At 43.7% G+C, this 16,586-nt stretch overlaps 2 protein-coding genes across 13 annotated transcripts; one reads left to right on the top strand and one right to left on the bottom strand.

Annotated features, from left to right (window-relative positions):
- Positions 1-762: 762 nt before the first annotated feature.
- Positions 763-10,448, top strand: epn1a (epsin 1a). Of its 6 annotated transcripts, none has more exons than XM_079275212.1 (13): positions 763-811; positions 3,292-3,452; positions 3,752-3,853; positions 4,233-4,391; positions 4,665-4,793; positions 5,117-5,246; positions 5,414-5,571; positions 5,789-5,860; positions 7,181-7,294; positions 7,934-8,219; positions 8,841-9,005; positions 9,223-9,462; positions 10,015-10,448. In XM_079275212.1, the coding sequence occupies exons 3-13, from the start codon at positions 3,785-3,787 to the stop codon at positions 10,431-10,433; spliced, it is 1,941 nt and encodes a 646-aa protein (XP_079131338.1). In that variant the 5' UTR covers positions 763-811; positions 3,292-3,452; positions 3,752-3,784; the 3' UTR covers positions 10,434-10,448. The 6 variants fall into 6 exon arrangements, with proteins under 6 accessions (XP_079131338.1, XP_079131340.1, XP_079131339.1 ...); XM_079275214.1 differs by having other exon boundaries at positions 7,211-7,294; XM_079275213.1 differs by having other exon boundaries at positions 5,117-5,237.
- Positions 10,449-12,189: 1,741 nt separating this feature from the next.
- foxj2 (forkhead box J2) lies at positions 12,190-16,397 on the bottom strand. Of its 7 annotated transcripts, none has more exons than XM_079275223.1 (11): positions 16,164-16,397; positions 15,566-15,935; positions 15,376-15,450; positions 15,177-15,254; positions 14,368-14,499; positions 13,821-14,292; positions 13,589-13,735; positions 13,371-13,472; positions 12,707-12,811; positions 12,479-12,565; positions 12,190-12,329 (listed from the first exon to the last, which is right to left on the bottom strand). In XM_079275223.1, exons 2-11 carry the CDS (start codon positions 15,884-15,886, stop codon positions 12,217-12,219), a joined length of 1,632 nt encoding a protein of 543 aa, XP_079131349.1. In that variant the 5' UTR covers positions 15,887-15,935; positions 16,164-16,397; the 3' UTR covers positions 12,190-12,216. The 7 variants fall into 7 exon arrangements, with proteins under 7 accessions (XP_079131349.1, XP_079131348.1, XP_079131345.1 ...); XM_079275222.1 differs by having other exon boundaries at positions 13,338-13,472; XM_079275219.1 differs by having other exon boundaries at positions 12,479-12,811; positions 13,338-13,472; positions 15,566-15,912.
- Between the last annotated feature and the right edge of the window lie 189 nt (positions 16,398-16,586).

Below are 16,586 nucleotides of genomic sequence, written 5' to 3' on the forward strand. Positions count from 1 at the left end.
CATGAATTCAAGAAACAGCCCTAAGAATGATTTTAAAGCTGTATGGCTGCTCAAAGGACAGTTTAAGTACAGCTGGCATAGAACTTACACACATTTTAATAAGGGCAATAATGATGACGACAATAGTGATAATGTCTCAATTTCACTTAGGGCACCATTTTAACAACATCTAAAATTTTGATTTAAAAACCTATATCATAATGAACCACAGGCAATGAGTTATGTCTACTAAATCAGAATAAGGGAAGGGCATTTTAAGGCGTTTAAAATATTATTACAAATTAATACTCAAGAATGAATTCATTGAGACAGAAATAATGTCTGTTTTGGTTTTGAAAATGAAGTTATATAACTATAAAATAGCTCAACACTCACAATGATGTCTCTAATGGGTTTATAGGAACAATTAAGGTCAGTCGTTTTACCTCTGATGGGCCTTTATGAAAGTACACAAAAATTTACAATTTAAACTATAAAAAAAAATACTCAAGAGCGTGAACGAGGGTGTGATGTCTTCCCCCACAGACAGTGGGTGGATTTTGATGAAATAAGGAATTTAGGCCAGACAATCAATCAAACGTTGCGTCCCCTCTCTCTCGTTTGAAGTCTTCAACCTTTAACAAAACATCGTTTTGTACATATTTTAATTTTTAGACTTTTTGAATTTTGACTGTTAAAACGGTCATTAATTATTCATGAATATTTTACTACCATCACAGCAAAACAAAGCTACAGGGGGTGCGGTCTTTCCTGTAGTCGAGAACGGAAGCGGAAATTCGGCCATCTCCTCGTACATTCAAGCTACAACAGGGTCAGTACACATTAGATTGGATTTTTTTTATTGTGGTGTGTTGTCAGTATTTCTTGACCTTTAGGCTTTTGATTTAAATGTGTACATCCAACTCTGTCCTAAAGCAGGACGTGTCATTGTTAGAGCGTGTACAGTTTAGCAGTCCTGGTGCGAACTAACCAGCAGGAGCTAGCTAGCTCTCTGCTAGCTTGCTAGCTAATCTTTTCTAGCAGCAACAAGAGAGCAGCAAGTCATTTCTTTTACCAGTCAAACTGGCAGGTTAAACCCTAACGTCTGTTTATAATAGGTGTGATTCGATGTTGTGACGAGAATATTAGATTTAGTTTCACGTTAGTTTGTCTGCCAGTTCGTACCCAGCTACACCCTTCTGTACGTCTCTTCATACTTTACCCAGACTTTACTCCAAACCTCTGGTGTCAAAGTGCTAGCCAACTGTTTCGATTAGCTTATGGGAGAGTTCTACTGCTAAGTGGCTAATGTAAGCTAACAGTACCAGATGATAACGTGTGATGGCTAATTAGCTTTAGTAATTGCTCGTCAAAACTTGTTTCTCCGCATACAAATTTTCTGACAGCTGTGTTTTATAATGTCAGGGTACCCATTGGCTCTGTGTGTGTGACACCCAACGTACGTTACCGGGTTGCTAGTTAGCTAGCATAACATCAGTTGACTGATTTCTTAATGTTAACTTACATTACGTTAGCTAACTCGGTAACGTTGGGTTTGACATGGAACGTTATCTGTTTGTGCAAACAGGGCGTGGGTTTAACGTCAACTGCATGCAAGTGAACTCTTAGCCTTGTTGCTTGTCTTTGCAAAGCTACACATTATAACACAGGCGTGTCTGTGATTTCTTGGTACTTGATAATCTATTTAGCTGTCTGCTGATCTCTGTGAGGCCTCTGTCAGTCACACTAGCTACACGATAAAGTGATTGTGTACTTGTTGTCCCTCAGGTGTTTCAGAGCAGCAGAAATTGAACTTCGTTAATTAAACCACCTGATGTTTGTCACAGATTGTGGAGATATTTGAGACAACCTGAGATACAAAGGGCATGGTATGTTCCTTTATCAAAGATTAGTTAATGTGTCTGAACTTTGATACAGAGCTCCAGGAGTCTCTGGACTGACTTTTGCAATAGTTGCCTTATGTTCAGTTATGCAACATGGTCTCCTATTTGTCAGACCTACAAATCTAAACACTGACATGCTATGCTGTATATGTCGAGTTTCTTTAATACACTTTAAAAGTATACAGCACAGTTGTCTTAGTACAGCATATTTGTCATATGTCTGATTTACCAAAGTATATTTACAAACTGAACCAATAGTAATTTCCAAATGCATAGATTCTCTAAACATTTGGATTCTTGTTATTAAATTAATTTACTTTTTGAAATTGAAAACAGTACACAGGCATAAAGTAAGTTAGTTTATTTAAATCTATGAGAAACGGATATAAAGTAGGTTGCTTTTTACATTGCTACGACCATAATGAACTCGCTGAAGTTTAAACATTTATTTTGGTGAGGAAATTCAAACAGTTGTCAGTGAAAGGATGCATGTGGTCAGCGACAATGAGTAAGCCTGCTGTGTAAGCAATCAAATACAAACAATGCTCACGGAGGGATCCAATATTGTGCCACGAAATCGTTCATCCGCATGCCGTGACACCACTACCAGCAGCACACAGGACTCCATGATGTAAATGTCACATTCAGATCCTGCTACCAGAACCCATCGCTCATTGCACAAGACGATGTTTCTTTCCCCACTTGTTTATCATCCAGTTTCTGCTTATAACATGCTCACTCTACACACAACCTCTTGTTGAAAGCTAATAGAAGTAATGTAGGTGTAACGGGAGCTTGAACTGTATGTTCTGAGATGCGTTGCATGTGTTGTCTTGTGAAGTTCATATTCGCATAATATCTATTGGCATAAAAAGTCTGTAGTGTTGTGACCCGTGTCTTTATCCACACTGTTGGAGTGTTCTAGTAATTAATTCTATCAACTTAATCAACTTAATATTACATCCAGGTCATATGAGTTCAAGATGTGTTATACAGAATTTTATCATCTGAAATGAAGTAAATGGATCCATGTTTATATCTTATTCCCGCTGTGACATTGTAGTTATTTTGTGAAGTTTGAGAAGCGACACAATTATTATTTGTTCAGGAAGAGTCTTAACCTTTATACTTAAGAGACTAGAAAGGGCTTCGTGACTTGACTTTGATAAGTAAGATTAAGTATATAACTAATATGTTGTATCTGAGACTGTTAGGCATGTGGATCAGCAACAGGTCATGTGATTCTGTTGCTGACTATCTGCTTTGTCCTTATTTTCTCATGCTTGTGTTAGAATTAGACCTAGTATTAGGTTTGAGCCTGTTCGTGTCTATTTGTTGTGATTTAGCAGTGATCTTTCAGTGCGTTTCGGGGTTCTTTGTTAATGTTCATCTCAATCTTGCTCCATAGTTTTCATCTCCCTGCGCCTGAGGGTTTTGGGACCCAATGTTGCCACTGGAAGAAACAGACAAACTGAGAACTAGCACTCCGTGAATGAGTGGCACACAAGTCAGAAAACCACAAGCCATCGAGAGGAGCGACCCGTATTCTGCATCGTTCTTGTGTAACAGGTGTTTGTGACGCCGTCTCTCTTCCCCTGTTCAAACCAGCAGTCACATTTCACAATGATCTCTTTCACACACTGATTGTTGTTCTCAAGGTCTCTCATCCAGGCTCTTTCCCTCGCATACATCTTCTCTAGTCTTTTGAACTTTTTGTCTTAATGCACTTTTTCTTGGTCGTTTTGACTCTATTTAGAGTTTTTTTTTCATTTTGTCTTTGTTTAAAATACCAATGTTCTTTGCCTCGTGTCGCTGTTTGTTTTGCCCTAACTATATTTTATGACCCTTCTTCTTCTTCTGTTGTTCAGATTGCAACTGAAACCGACGGCCAGACCGTTGCCATGTCGACCTCATCGCTACGGCGACAAGTAAAGAACATCGTCCACAACTATTCAGAGGCTGAAATCAAGGTTGTGTTTCCTTCTGCTTATCTGGCTTTTCTTCTTCTCCTTTTTTTCTTTTCTTTTCTTACACCCACACACCCAATATGGCTTAAATGTCTGCTTAGCACATACTGTATGACACAACGTAGCTGCTGATAATCTAATATTAATTGGAAGCCACCTCCTCACTCTTTCCCCTGGTTAACCATAATGAGCTAAATCTACTCATCTGTTCATTAGGGTTGTCTCGCTCTCCGGCTTGTGTCATTATTGAGTTTGCATGGCTACTCAGAACATTGCGGACCATATCAAATGTCACAAAGTATCAGCCCGAAATTATTCTCATCACAGACATGTTGGATGGAGGATGATTTGAAGTTTGTCCCTTCCCCGTGTTGGCGGCCAGGTTAGAGAGGCGACATCCAATGACCCGTGGGGCCCCAGCAGCTCTCTGATGTCAGAGATCGCTGATCTGACATACAATGTTGTGGCCTTCTCGGAAATCATGAGCATGGTGTGGAAGCGCCTCAATGACCACGGCAAGAACTGGAGACATGTGTACAAGGTTTGTGTTTGAAGTTGGTAATAAATGTTGTGCAACACTTCACCCGTCGCTGAGGATGCAGGATGACGACGATGATGCTCCAGAAGTATCTTAAATGTCGCTTTACTGCCAACTACAGAGTAAACTATTGAGTGTTTAATGTATATGTGTAGGAAATGAGATGGATGTGGATTCTAACAGCCCACAAACTGCTTTAATATTTGCATTTCCACTACTTTGTTATCCAGACCTTTTCTACAGATGGTCATTGGTTGTGATCTATATTCCCACCAGGCTATGACTCTTATGGAGTACCTGATCAAGACCGGTTCAGAACGTGTTGCCCAACAGTGCCGAGAGAACATATACGCAGTCCAGACGCTCAAGGACTTTCAGTTCATAGACAGGGACGGCAAAGACCAGGTACAAAGAACACACCCATGTCCACAAAGCTGCACAGAAAAAGTGAAAGTGATTAGCGAGTAAGGTCCACTTTTGTGGAATGCAGGCGCGCTTTGTCAAACATGCCACTTCTGAGTCATTCAAGGACATTTTACAATGAGGTGCAAACAAAGCCAGCCAGTAAAGCGTTTATCGGTTGTTAACCGTTAACAAACTGTTACACTAACAATAAGGCGTGCAGGGTATAAACAGCATTAGTAATTTAAATTCATTATGTTAATATAATATTTACTTTAAAAAAAACTGCTGCATGTGATTGTGTGCCGATACCTGTGTTTTTTCAGGGGGTGAACGTGCGAGAGAAAGCCAAACAGCTGGTGACGCTGCTGAAAGATGAAGAGAGACTAAGAGAGGAGAGGATCCACGCCCTCAAAACCAAAGAGAAGATGGCACAGACCTCCAGCGGTGAGATTGGTACTTAAAATAGATGTTTTAAAAGATTCAACCAATGCCCAAAGTTACAATAGTACACCCTGAGAGAAAGGTGGGCTCACAGTAGCATAAAAGGCCATTAGCTCCAAGTGGCTGATGGACAAGCTCTCATCCACGCATATGCTTTTTTTTTTTTGTTTCTGCCCCAGCCTCCTCAGCTCCCTCAGCACCCAGCCTGGGGGGCAGCCTGTCAGTGGGCTCCCACTCTGGAGGGGCAGACCCTGAGCAGGCTTGGCCACAGAGCACCGGGGAGGAAGACCTGCAGCTCCAGCTGGCCTTAGCCATGAGTAAAGAGGAGGCAGAGCAGGTAACACAAAGCAGCATATTCAAGACAATATTCAAGACAACAGCTACTTAATGCTCTCGTAAGATAAGCTTTAAAGCATAACTGTAACTAACTACAGCTAAGTTTGCAGTTTGTACAGTCATGTGGGACCGCCTGTGTACACGGAGGGATGTTACTGATATTATTCTCGACATACATCGAGCTTTGCTCTCACCGTGTCATGCCTGACCTCCCCCAGACTAGCAAGGACCCTCTGGAGGACGCAGAGGTCAGCTATGCAATCACACTCAGCAAAGAGATGCAACAAAAGGTCAGGGGCAGAGAGTGTGCCCTGCTGACTGGCCCTCCAGTCATCAGCTATCTGTCTTTCTGTCAATTGGAATTTCTCAAACACACATCAAGCATCGATCAATCAATTAAACTCCGCCCATATTTGTCATGTGTCGTCTCAGACTGCAGTAACTTGTTTGAGATCATTTACTTTGGTGTAGTCTCACTTTCCATGATGGAGTTTTCACTCGTAAAACATCAATCAAATCCATGTCGAAAGTGAACACCCGAAGAATTGATTAACGCTAATTGGACAACTGAGATTGCATGGCATTGGCAAATATTCATCCTAATTGACTAAATTCCACACTGCTTGTTTTGTAAGCATTGATTCTTCTTTGCTTCCTGTCCTCTCTGATAGCATGCATTCAGCTGTCGTCTTGATTTGAACATGCACTCTTTCCTTCCACCCGTCTCCTGCTGTTGTCACCTCCTCGTACCGGGTTCCCCGAGTGCAAACCGTGTTCGCCTGTTGTATGCAAGTGATCAACTACTCCTGCACATACTCCACCACTTTAAAGGTTGATGCCATTGTTATTGTTGCAGAGTGGCACGATGCGCAAGACTTGATTTCTGTAGCAGAGATGGCCGTCTCCTCATGGATAAGTCGGTGTTTTGCTGTTTTCATAGGCGACCCTCCTTATGAGAGGTAGGATAAACGGTGGTATTTGGTAGGGATGTCCTGGGGCGATCTGCAAGAGGTGATGGAGGCCTTTTTCTTTTCATGGATTCAATTCCACTCCTTTTCTTTATTGTAACTTTCTGTGCTCGACTGGGTTTAGCTAAGTCACTGGTACTTTTTCCTAACCCACAGCATTATGAGCAAGTGAACCACGAGGAGCACAAACAGATTAAGATCAGCCAAATAGCATGTCAGCAAGTGAACTAACCACAGCTGCTTTGTAGCTGTCCCCGCCCCTACAGTGGTGCTGTTGGTTGAAACTGCATTTAAACCTCAGTATTCAGTTTGTGATGGTTCAGATCCTATCCATGTCTAAACCTCGCCACAACACTTCTACAGCTCAGTTTTATTTTGGGTAGCCATGTCACCGCAGTTCTGGATCAGCTCATTTTCTTTGAAGCGAGCATCATCTGATTTGAACATGTTTTGTGGAAAACTTCAAAATCATAAATAATGCTGTGATTGGTTGATTTCTCTTCATTTTCCATTGACTGAAGACGATGATTTGAAGATCAGGTTTTCAGTTTCCCCTCCCAACAATTCAGACTTAAATCGTGGAGTTGTAAACTGATCCTAAATCTGTACCTGTGGTGTGCTTTCCGAGGTTGTGTGTCTCAGGTTGCTGACATCAGTATGTCTGATTGGCAGGAAGAGCGACTGCGTAGAGGTGATGACCTGAGACTGCAGATGGCCCTCGAGGAGAGCAGGAGGGCGAAAGCTAAGCCTGAGGAGGTATGTGTGGAATAATAATATAATAATAATAACGGCAGTGGTAATATTCATAACGACAGCATGTTCAGTTGAATAGACAAAGGAGCACACGTACCATCCGTGTTACAGACATTGCCAATGTGGAAGATATCACAATCACTCGTCAATGTGTAAAAGCTGTCCTCATTTAAATATCCTGCCCAACGGGTGAGCTATATTCTGATTGCCTGTATCCTTTTTTGGGTTTGATACTGATTTCAACTTTTTGTTTTAAATTTGGTCAAACTTTAAGATTCTTGAACTGGCATGATAAACTAGCTTAGTTCAGTCTTAATCTAGGGCTTGAAATATCTGCAGAAACAAACGTCTCTGTGATGCTGATTGCCCTCAAACCTTAAAAATGAGTGTTTGTGACTTTAAACATGTCTACATACTGCAGAACAAAATCATATCAATCTTGTGGCAGTTTTGTCAACATTGACACTGCACAGACAAGGAACCAAGAATGTGTTGTCAGAAGTTCAATCTTATTTGTTTTAGTATCTATTTGAAGTATGCATGTCTGGTCTGCAATTCTCTGTCTCCTTCTAATTCTCTGATTTGTGAATTTCCTAAATACCGCTGTAGGAACATTAGTCCATAATATATTCTCTTTCGCAGGGGGCTCTGATGGAACTGAGTGCCGCGGACCCCTGGGGGGCCTCCGGTGCCGCCGCCGCCACTGTGTGCTCTGCCGGCCCTTCGCCTCCCCCGACAGTTCCTGCTCCTGCTGCCTCAGGTCCGTGGGGCGCAGCCCCCGCAGACCCGTGGGGCGTAGCGTCACCCACATCTCCTACAAGTTCTGACCCCTGGGGTGGGGGAGCCCCACCCGCTATAGCCCCTCCCCCGGACCCCTGGGGAGACACGTCCAACCGGGTTAACAACGTCGACCCCTGGGGCAGCTCGGGTAAGCAGCAACAACACTGGTCGCACATCAACCCTGTAGCCGGGCAGGTTTGTGGGACTCAAAGCAGAAGTGTGTCCTGCTCTGATGATCAAAGAGGATGTGAAGACCTCTCGACCTTTACTCCTCTTCACGCCACCGTTCCATTTCCTGTCATGTTCCATTTTCTCTCATGTCACCATGCTGTCGTATCTTACACACTCGCGTGCTTTCGGTGTGTGACGAGGAAAGCAAGCATGCTAAATCCATTCTCCCTCTGTGTCTAAAGCAGGGATTTGTATCCTCTTGTTTCTACTCAGGACTGACTGGCTGTGTCTCAACCACAGCGGTCTCTTCTCTCACCCTTTTGTGCCTTTTTCATGAATGGGGTAGCTGCTTATCATCTCTCCTTTACCTCCACTGAGCTTCAGATATTGAGTGGGTGACAGTAACATGGTGGACAGCTACAGAACAATCTGCTCTCACCTGTCCTTGTCAAGTTAGTGGGACCGCAGAGGTCAAGGAGAGAAACACCAGTGTTGGAACCCAGCCCAGCTCCCTACTTTGTTGTGGATTGTAAATGTACGGTGTGGTGTTAACCCTCCCCTTCCCCTGCGTCTCCTCCTCCCCTCCCCTCCCCTGTAGCTGTGACCCCCCCCAGTGCTGACCCCTGGGGTCCCCCAGTGCCACCCAGCACGTCCTCCTCGGGGGGGCCAGTAGACCCCTGGGCAAGGGACGGGCCTGTCCTTGTCTCTGGCCCTATCACCTCCGACATCTGGAGTGGCACCGCCAAACACACAAATGGCACAGGTACATTCACACTTAAAGCTACACAGACCCAAAAACACTGAGGTACTGGTACACACTTAAAAAAAAAAAAAGGGATTTTACATCACACGCAGACTTTCAATCGCATGCACACAACAGTTGTCTTGTCCTACATTTCATCCTCGTCTAGCATCTGTTGTAATGCAGTTCTATATTGTGTCTTTTTGTATTATGATTTACTGTTTCTATTCCTCCTCAGGAGACCCAGATCGACGAGGGTCCCCAGCAACAGGCTATGACAGCACAGGCTCACCTGTGGCCTTTGACCTCTCATCTCTTGGTCCTTCACTTCCTGTTCGTAAGACTCCCGAGTCCTTCCTCGGCCCCAACGCAGCGCTGGTGGATCTGGATTCCCTGTTGTCGTCTAAACCCAAACCGCCGCCGCCTCCTTCCATCATCTCGTCCTCTTCTGCACACAACCCCTTCCTCCAGAACACAGGTTAGTGACAGCTGTCGTGAAGATCTAATTAAATGTCTCGTACCACAATGCACTGCCATTAACTAGTATGGAGAGTTTGGCTAAAACAAACAGGGTTCTTCCGAACACACCAAAGCAAACAATTAACAGACAAACGACGACAACAATGTTGGAGACAAACTATACTCACGTTTTCTGGCGCAGCAGCAAAGTGTTGTTAATAGTTGTCATGTGGCTGTCCTCTGCCTGTACCATACACCACGAGTGCTCAGAGGCATATTTCACTCAAACACAAATCACATTCATGGCTCCTAGTCATATTCAGCTTACAGTCCCATAAATATTCACACTTTAGAAGCGTAAACTAATAAATGTTTTTAGCATTTTGATTATCAGAATATTTTGTGATTCATCTTCGGTTTGTGAACTAATCAATTAACCGACATGTTGTTGTTTCCAGATCTGAAAACATTGACCGAGAGAGATAAAATAGATCAAATCTGTTGAACATAATGTACTGGCAGATATCAAAAGACTCTTTTGTTTTGCCTAACTGTCACCTCCGACTCTCAGGCTCATCTCCCGCTCCTGGCATGGCAGTGACTCCAGGCAGCACAATTTCCAGTCGGGGGGTTTCTCCAACACCGGCCTCCTCCAACCCTTTCGGCGTGGCTCCACCCATGACCTCCATCTCACCTCATCCCTCATCACTTGGCCTGAGCGGCCTCCGCTCCAGTCCCGTGCCTCCCAACCCCATGCTGGGCATGGTGCAACCAGGAATGGGCCTGGGGCCAATGAGTGTGGGTATGGGGGGAATGGGCCTGGGCATGATGCAGTCCAGCTCCATGGGCATGCCCTACAGCGGGCTCTCGCCAATGGGCCCCCAGGGCTCAGCTATGTTGGGGCCCGCAGCACCTCCTCAGCTGATTTTGGGTGGGCCCACTGGAACAGGAGGAACGACGGGAGCGAGCACCAACCCTTTTCTCCTTTGAGGAAGTGTCACCACTACTCTGCTCACCCGTTTCAACCGCCTCTGTCGTACCTGCTGCCCCCCTCAACACAATTTGTGTCCAAAAAGAAAAAAACGTGTACATCTCTATATTTAAAGAAAAAAAGAAAAAAGAAAAAAATCAGTTTATCTTTTCCCTAAAAAGCACTATTTTATTTCAGAATAATTTACCACATTTCGTTCCTTTCATTTCAGTATGGGTTGTTTGTGGGCGGGAAATAGAAATCTATTTATTTTGTTTTAATCTTGTTCTGTATCGTATCTTCATGTCGTGTTTGTTTCAGTCCTATCTTGAGATGAAGGTAAGTCTGTGAGAGCAGGAGGCTTCTTTAATAGTGTCACTCTACTCTGTTGTTGTCATTACTGCACTGAGGGAGAGGGAGAGGTGGAGGGAGACGGGACATAGCCACTAACAAACTGAACAGAGAAACTGTACCCGCCTCTTCCTCTTCGCTGCCTCTGGAATGAAGACGAACACTGAATCACTGAAATGAAACGAGTGCATGAAGGATCATTTTGACTCCAGACGGACTGAAAAACCTGCATTAACCTTTCAGGCACCATGTGGTCAATTCATTTTGACTATTTCACTTTTAATTTAATTTAATGTTGAAATGAATTAATTTTTTTCCAATTTCTTTTGGGAACTAATAAACAAGGAAAATCACACGATGATGCCATTAAATCAAATGCCTATTTTTTTTTTTTTTCCGTTATTATTGTAGAAAACTAAAAAGCGCTGATGTGTGGTCTGTGTGTTTGTTGAATGTGTGTGTTTGCAGAAGTGTGCGAATGAGACTGAATGCTTATTTGTGAGAATGCAATAGTGCAAATGCCTGTTTCTGTGTAAATCTATCAATGTCTCCAATTTTCTCCTGTGTCAGACCTTATTTCAGTGACTCAGAAAGGAAGAAATGACATCCATTTTTGTTTTTAAAACTTGTCACTTGTATAAATACTATGTAATGTTGGGATTTCAAATGAGGTATTGTAAGGGTCGCACATTTCTCTGCCAATCATGTTTCACAATATATTTAGTTTTGTTAATGAGAAGCATTAGTTTTTTCCAATCACATTTCAAATGGGATCTCTGGTGTCCAGGTGTCCCAGAACACCACTGTCCACTTGTTTCATCTCTCGTTCCTTCAGGGAGGAGGAAAAAAAAGACAATTGTTTCAACAAATTAAAGGGGGAAAAAAAAAAAAATGGGACTTGACGACATGCTCCATGCTGTTCTTTTAATTTAGTTTGATGAATTTATTGTTATTTTATATCAACAAGAAAAAATATCTCTTATCGGGTTAGGTTGAATTTTGTGTGGTGATGACTGAACATTCACATTTGAGAAGTAAAATGGAAAAAAATCAAAAGGAATTTATGAAATAAAACAAAAACACAGGGTGTGCATTTGGCTTGGTTCATGCTTGCTCTGTAGGTAATGTCTAAATCACATATTTCTTTCTGTTAATGTGACAAATAATTTTACACTTTATTTTCTTTTGTGAACATGTTTATGAATCTAACACCCTGCCAATTACCTGCAGAAGAAAAGCTAAACGTTATTATGGCGTATGAATTTGAATAAAGGTGAAAACTTGAACATCTTTTTCCACCTTGTAATACAGCGTTCAGTCATTTGTGACCAACTTGATCCCAAACTGTCTCTGAGAAGCTCCAAGTGAAGCAGCCTCCGCATAGTTTAGTGAAGACGCCACATTTCTCTGAAAAGTTCTGTCGTAATCATTTCTCCACGCAGGCGGCGCGGGTCAAACGAGCAGAGAATCCCAGTCAAAGTCATCCTGGATCTCCTCACTGTTGCTGTGCAGACTCACTAATGGAGGACGCTGTCGTGGTGTCATAGACTGAGGCTGCATCCCAGCTGAGACAGAAAGAGAAACGTTGACTAAGGTAGCACACAACAAAAAGGAAGTGAGGAATAGATGTCTATTTAAATAACTTCTCCTTTACATTCTGAAAGTAAAAAAAAACCTAAAATCACATTTTTGAAGATGAGGGTTTGGGTCTTACCGGCTGTGTTTGGCTGTGGTCTCTGAAGGCCCTGTCCCTGCATGTGCAGAGCCCTCCGGGGCGGCTGCACTCCACTGGCGGGGTGAACTATGGGAGAGTAAGGGAGGGGTGAGGGGTGAGTGAGGCTGGCGAGGGTAGGAGGGGGAGGATTGGACGTGAACGGTGGGACCTGTAAGGAGTGAGGTGCACCGAGGGCTAGTGGGGAGTTATTCCCGGATGTGATCATGCCTCTGTGAGTGAAGACGCGATTCAGAGAGTCGCAGAGGGAGGTGAAGAGCGCCGGGTCCAGGGCCCAATCGCTGAGCTCCGCCTGCCGCATGCTCTCCAGCAGGTCTAGTGACAGAAAGTGAGGCCCTTTTAGTACAAAAAAAAGGGTAACTATTTAAAAAATAGATGTTTGTACTCAACATTCCTATCCTTTTGCAAAGATCTCAATCATCACGTTATTTATTATTTCATTATCTGCCACCAATTACACATTCTGGCTCATGAAATGTGTGTAAAAGCTGCTAATTTAGCTGCAAATGACAAAACATGTTGTGAAAGTGACATCTAGCTGTGAAGATAGTCTTCACTTGTATCTGTTGATAATCCAAAGATATTCTGTTTGCAATCACATGAAACAAAATCAAAACATAACGTCTTCAGAAGAAAATGTTTGCTGTTTTTACGATAAAAATGATTAATCAATGATTCAAAAATAACTTTAATTTTGCCTGATGGACTTAACATTTCAGCTCTTGTATTCACGAGTCTTATGAGTGTTCTGTATAACCATATCAAAAATATCTCAAAACCTCAGCAGATAAAACCCAAACAGCCCTCAGACGTGAGAGAATATGTGATTTTGTGAACCGACCCTTTGAACAAGACTCTGGTAAACGGCACAGACCTGGGTGACCAGAGAGGTCTATGTTTGCCCAGTCTAGATTGCTGGCAATGCGGAAGCTCTCCTTCAGAGAATCTGGGTTAATGAACCAGTCAGCTGGCACCGCTAAAGTGGAAGGGAGGAAGGCAACTTTAGAAAGCAGTGATATTTCCTGTGTCGTGTTGCTGCTTTTAACTCAAATACAAGCTTTTCTGGGCTTGATAAGGTAATATGAGACTCACTGTATTGTGGAATGCGCTCTGTCTGAGGAGGGTGTCCAGCTGTTGGAGGTGGTGCTGATGGTGCAGGGTGAGGAGACATTGGGAGCAGAGTCGGAGTGTGAAGTGGAGTCGTGTCATTGTTCAGAACAGCCAGAGGAGCAGCATCCGCTGGAAAGAGCATAAAAGAAGCATAAAAGAACCGTCCACGTGCTTAATGTATATTTTATAGAGTTAATAAACACAAAGCACTTACACTGTGAGCCTCCCCTCTCCCGCATGGTCTTGAAGAGAGACTTGAAAGACGCATACAAGTCCGGTAAGTTCATCTCATCGAAGGTGAACCGCAGCGGAGGATCAGTGGAGGGGTTTAAAGAGACAACAGGAGGGGCAGCAACAGACGGAGACGAAAGAGTCGGTCCTGACCCAGTGCAAACAGACACAGGCACCGAGTTAGGAGCGCAGGAGAAAGTGGGAACGGACACTGAATTAGGAAAGGACAGAGTGGCGTCGGAGAAAGATGGAGCCGCTGGAGAGCACATGTTGGCAGCAGACAGAGGTGTAGCAGAGGCAGCGGGAATAGAAAAAGTGGGGCCGGATGGATGGTGAGGTGGGAAGGAGTTGATGGAATACGTGGAGGCAGCGGGTTTGAACCCAGCCCAAGGAGAGACGGATTGATGATGGACGGGGGGAGTGGACACGGGGATTGGCATGTAGGGGGACGCTTGCTGTGAAGATAACACATGAGATTAGATGCTGCAGCCCTGCTGCGCTGTGATGAAGAGGGGAGAACGTGACTCTACCTTGCATGGGGGAGGAGAGAGGGAGGCAGTGCGGGGGGGCTGCTCTGTGTGAAGAAGGCGGTGGTCTGTGTGGGAGGCCGGTTGGTGAGGAGGAGCTCTTCGGTTGGCTTGTGTCGCCGGTGTTTGAGGAACCTGGAACAGCAAAGCGTTACGATTTGTAAAGGTAGAAAAGGTATTAAAATCCAACAGCAAAGCACTACTTTAGAAGTGTTGGTCCACCCAAAACTATTATTATTATTAATTAAAATACAGAATTTTTTTTTCATGTAGCCATGCTCTTATATGCAATGTAAGTGAATGCTGACTTATCCCCAAAAATGTATGTCCACAATTTTTTGTATGAACAATTTCTTCATATAAAGTAGCTCTTACTAAAACTTCTGACTGCACATTATCAAGATTAACCAGGACAGTTTTTCTGGAAAGACACTGTTGAATTTGAAATCTTAAATGCTGTGAGCATTAAGTTTAATTTATCGTTTTACTGCGCTGGATGCACAAAATCTCATGTATTCTCAAAACCTGGACAAAGTAAAACCAAAACCAGTTTGTTTGTTGAACTGACCCTTCAAAGTAAGTTGGTATCAGGAAAAACTGTTCCCGAAAACTGGTATTACGTGTCATTATAGCACGTTTTTAGTTTAAAATCATAATTAAAAGAGACTAGTAATTACAACAGTCAGGTGAATAGTAAAAAGTTAAATATGGGGATAAAATGCCAGAATGTACTTTTTGTGGTTTCTCTACACTTTTGGGTATTTTGCACTTTAAGAATATAGTTAATGAGTGAGTAATATCAAACCACATACATCCTCCTCTGGATAGGGACGCTTAAGTGCCCTCACTTGATTCGCCTCTGCTGGTCCATCCGTCGTCCAATAGGAACCCTACAAATACAATACAAGTTTCCAGCTTTACTCTCTTTGAAGCAATCCATCTCACATGATGCAAGCGGCACATATATGCTTACAATGTCACAAAATAAAAAGTTTATAGAAAGTAGTTCACCTTGCCGGGGTCACTCTGTGGCCGAGGAACTTTCCTGAAGCACTTATTAAGGGACAGATTGTGCCGAATGGAGTTCTGTTAAGGACACAAAGTGTTGTAATAAGTCAGTCGTGCACCAGCCAATATTAATATTGGCTACAAATTACCAAACCAAGAACTCTAAACTTATACTTTAGTAACTAGTACTTACTTTCCATCCGCGGCCAGCTCTGCTGTAGTGGGGAAACGTGTCACTGATCCAGGTGTAGATGTCATTCAAACTCAACTTCCCTTCAGGTGCAGCTGCTATTGCCATGGCGATGAGAGTGGCATAGCTGTGGGGGGGTTTCCCTTTGTAGTTGGAATGGGAGGGGTCCGGTAGAGAGGGTAAGTCTCCTCTCTCCCTCCCTCTGTCTTTTTTCTTGTCCCCCTCGCCTCCTCCTCCTCTCTCTTTCCCGGAGCGCAGGCTGCTGATTCCCAGCTGAGGCAGCCAGTCAATACTGGTGAGACTGGAGTTCAGTTCAGAGGACATGGTCGCTCCTTTTCTCTGTCCGAGGTCTGAGGGAACCGGAGAGGAAGCTCTGGAGCGACACACACACACACACACACACTTTAGTCGATTCCCCCTCTGCCTCTAATGCAACACTGTCAACCATTAGGTTCCTGTACTTCCACCCAACAAGTTCAGACACTGTGCTGCTCTGGAAACTATCCGCTCACAAGCAAAGACATTGGATGAATGTGACAGCATCTATGAGTGGCCATTTCACACACACTTTCTATTTTCCGGGGAAGAGTGACTTGCTTACCTTTTTTGTAGTCTGTCGAGGCCCAAGGCCTTCAAAACTGTAAATATTTGATGTCATCAGCTGTGCTCAACTGCTGACGAACTGGTATCCGTCCTTCCCTTCAGCTCTCGCTCTTCAGCATGTTGATCCCCACGCAAGGCCTCCAGTCACACCTTTGGTTTGTGAAACTTTGTGTTTTGGATAAATACACACAAAAACTTACCGGAGAGCTTCCTTTTTCTCTCCTTCCCCTCCCTTTCAGACTTTACCAGAGTTACGTCACTCACCCCTCCTTCTTTGTGACATCACTCTCTGCTCCCGCCTCTGGGAGCTGGTCCCTCCTCTTCAGCTGCTCACAGCTTGAAGTAGAAGTTCCTGCAGCTGTGTGCTCGCCAGGATATCAATAAACAGGCACAACCTGTACGTTTTGACCCTGGACACCCT

This window comes from Melanostigma gelatinosum (assembly GCF_949748355.1).
Source record: "Melanostigma gelatinosum genome assembly, chromosome: 9".
NCBI classification, from domain to species: domain Eukaryota; kingdom Metazoa; phylum Chordata; class Actinopteri; order Perciformes; family Zoarcidae; genus Melanostigma; species Melanostigma gelatinosum.

Bases quoted from the DNA above. Each gene is read 5' to 3' on its own strand.
- epn1a (XM_079275212.1), top strand. From the start codon at position 3,785: ATGTCGACCTCATCGCTACGGCGACAAGTAAAGAACATCGTCCACAAC. The intron at 5,861-7,180 runs GTCAGGGGCAGA...TGTGTGTCTCAG, and splicing joins GCAAAGAGATGCAACAAAAG to GTTGCTGACATCAGTATGTC. The intron at 7,295-7,933 runs GTATGTGTGGAA...TCTCTTTCGCAG, and splicing joins CGAAAGCTAAGCCTGAGGAG to GGGGCTCTGATGGAACTGAG.
- foxj2 (XM_079275219.1), bottom strand. From the start codon at position 15,886: ATGTCCTCTGAACTGAACTCCAGTCTCACCAGTATTGACTGGCTGCCT. The intron at 14,500-15,176 runs GTATGTGGTTTG...TTGCTGTTCCAG, and splicing joins GTCCCTATCCAGAGGAGGAT to GTTCCTCAAACACCGGCGAC. The intron at 14,293-14,367 runs GTAGAGTCACGT...TTATCTTCACAG, and splicing joins TCTCTCCTCCCCCATGCAAG to CAAGCGTCCCCCTACATGCC.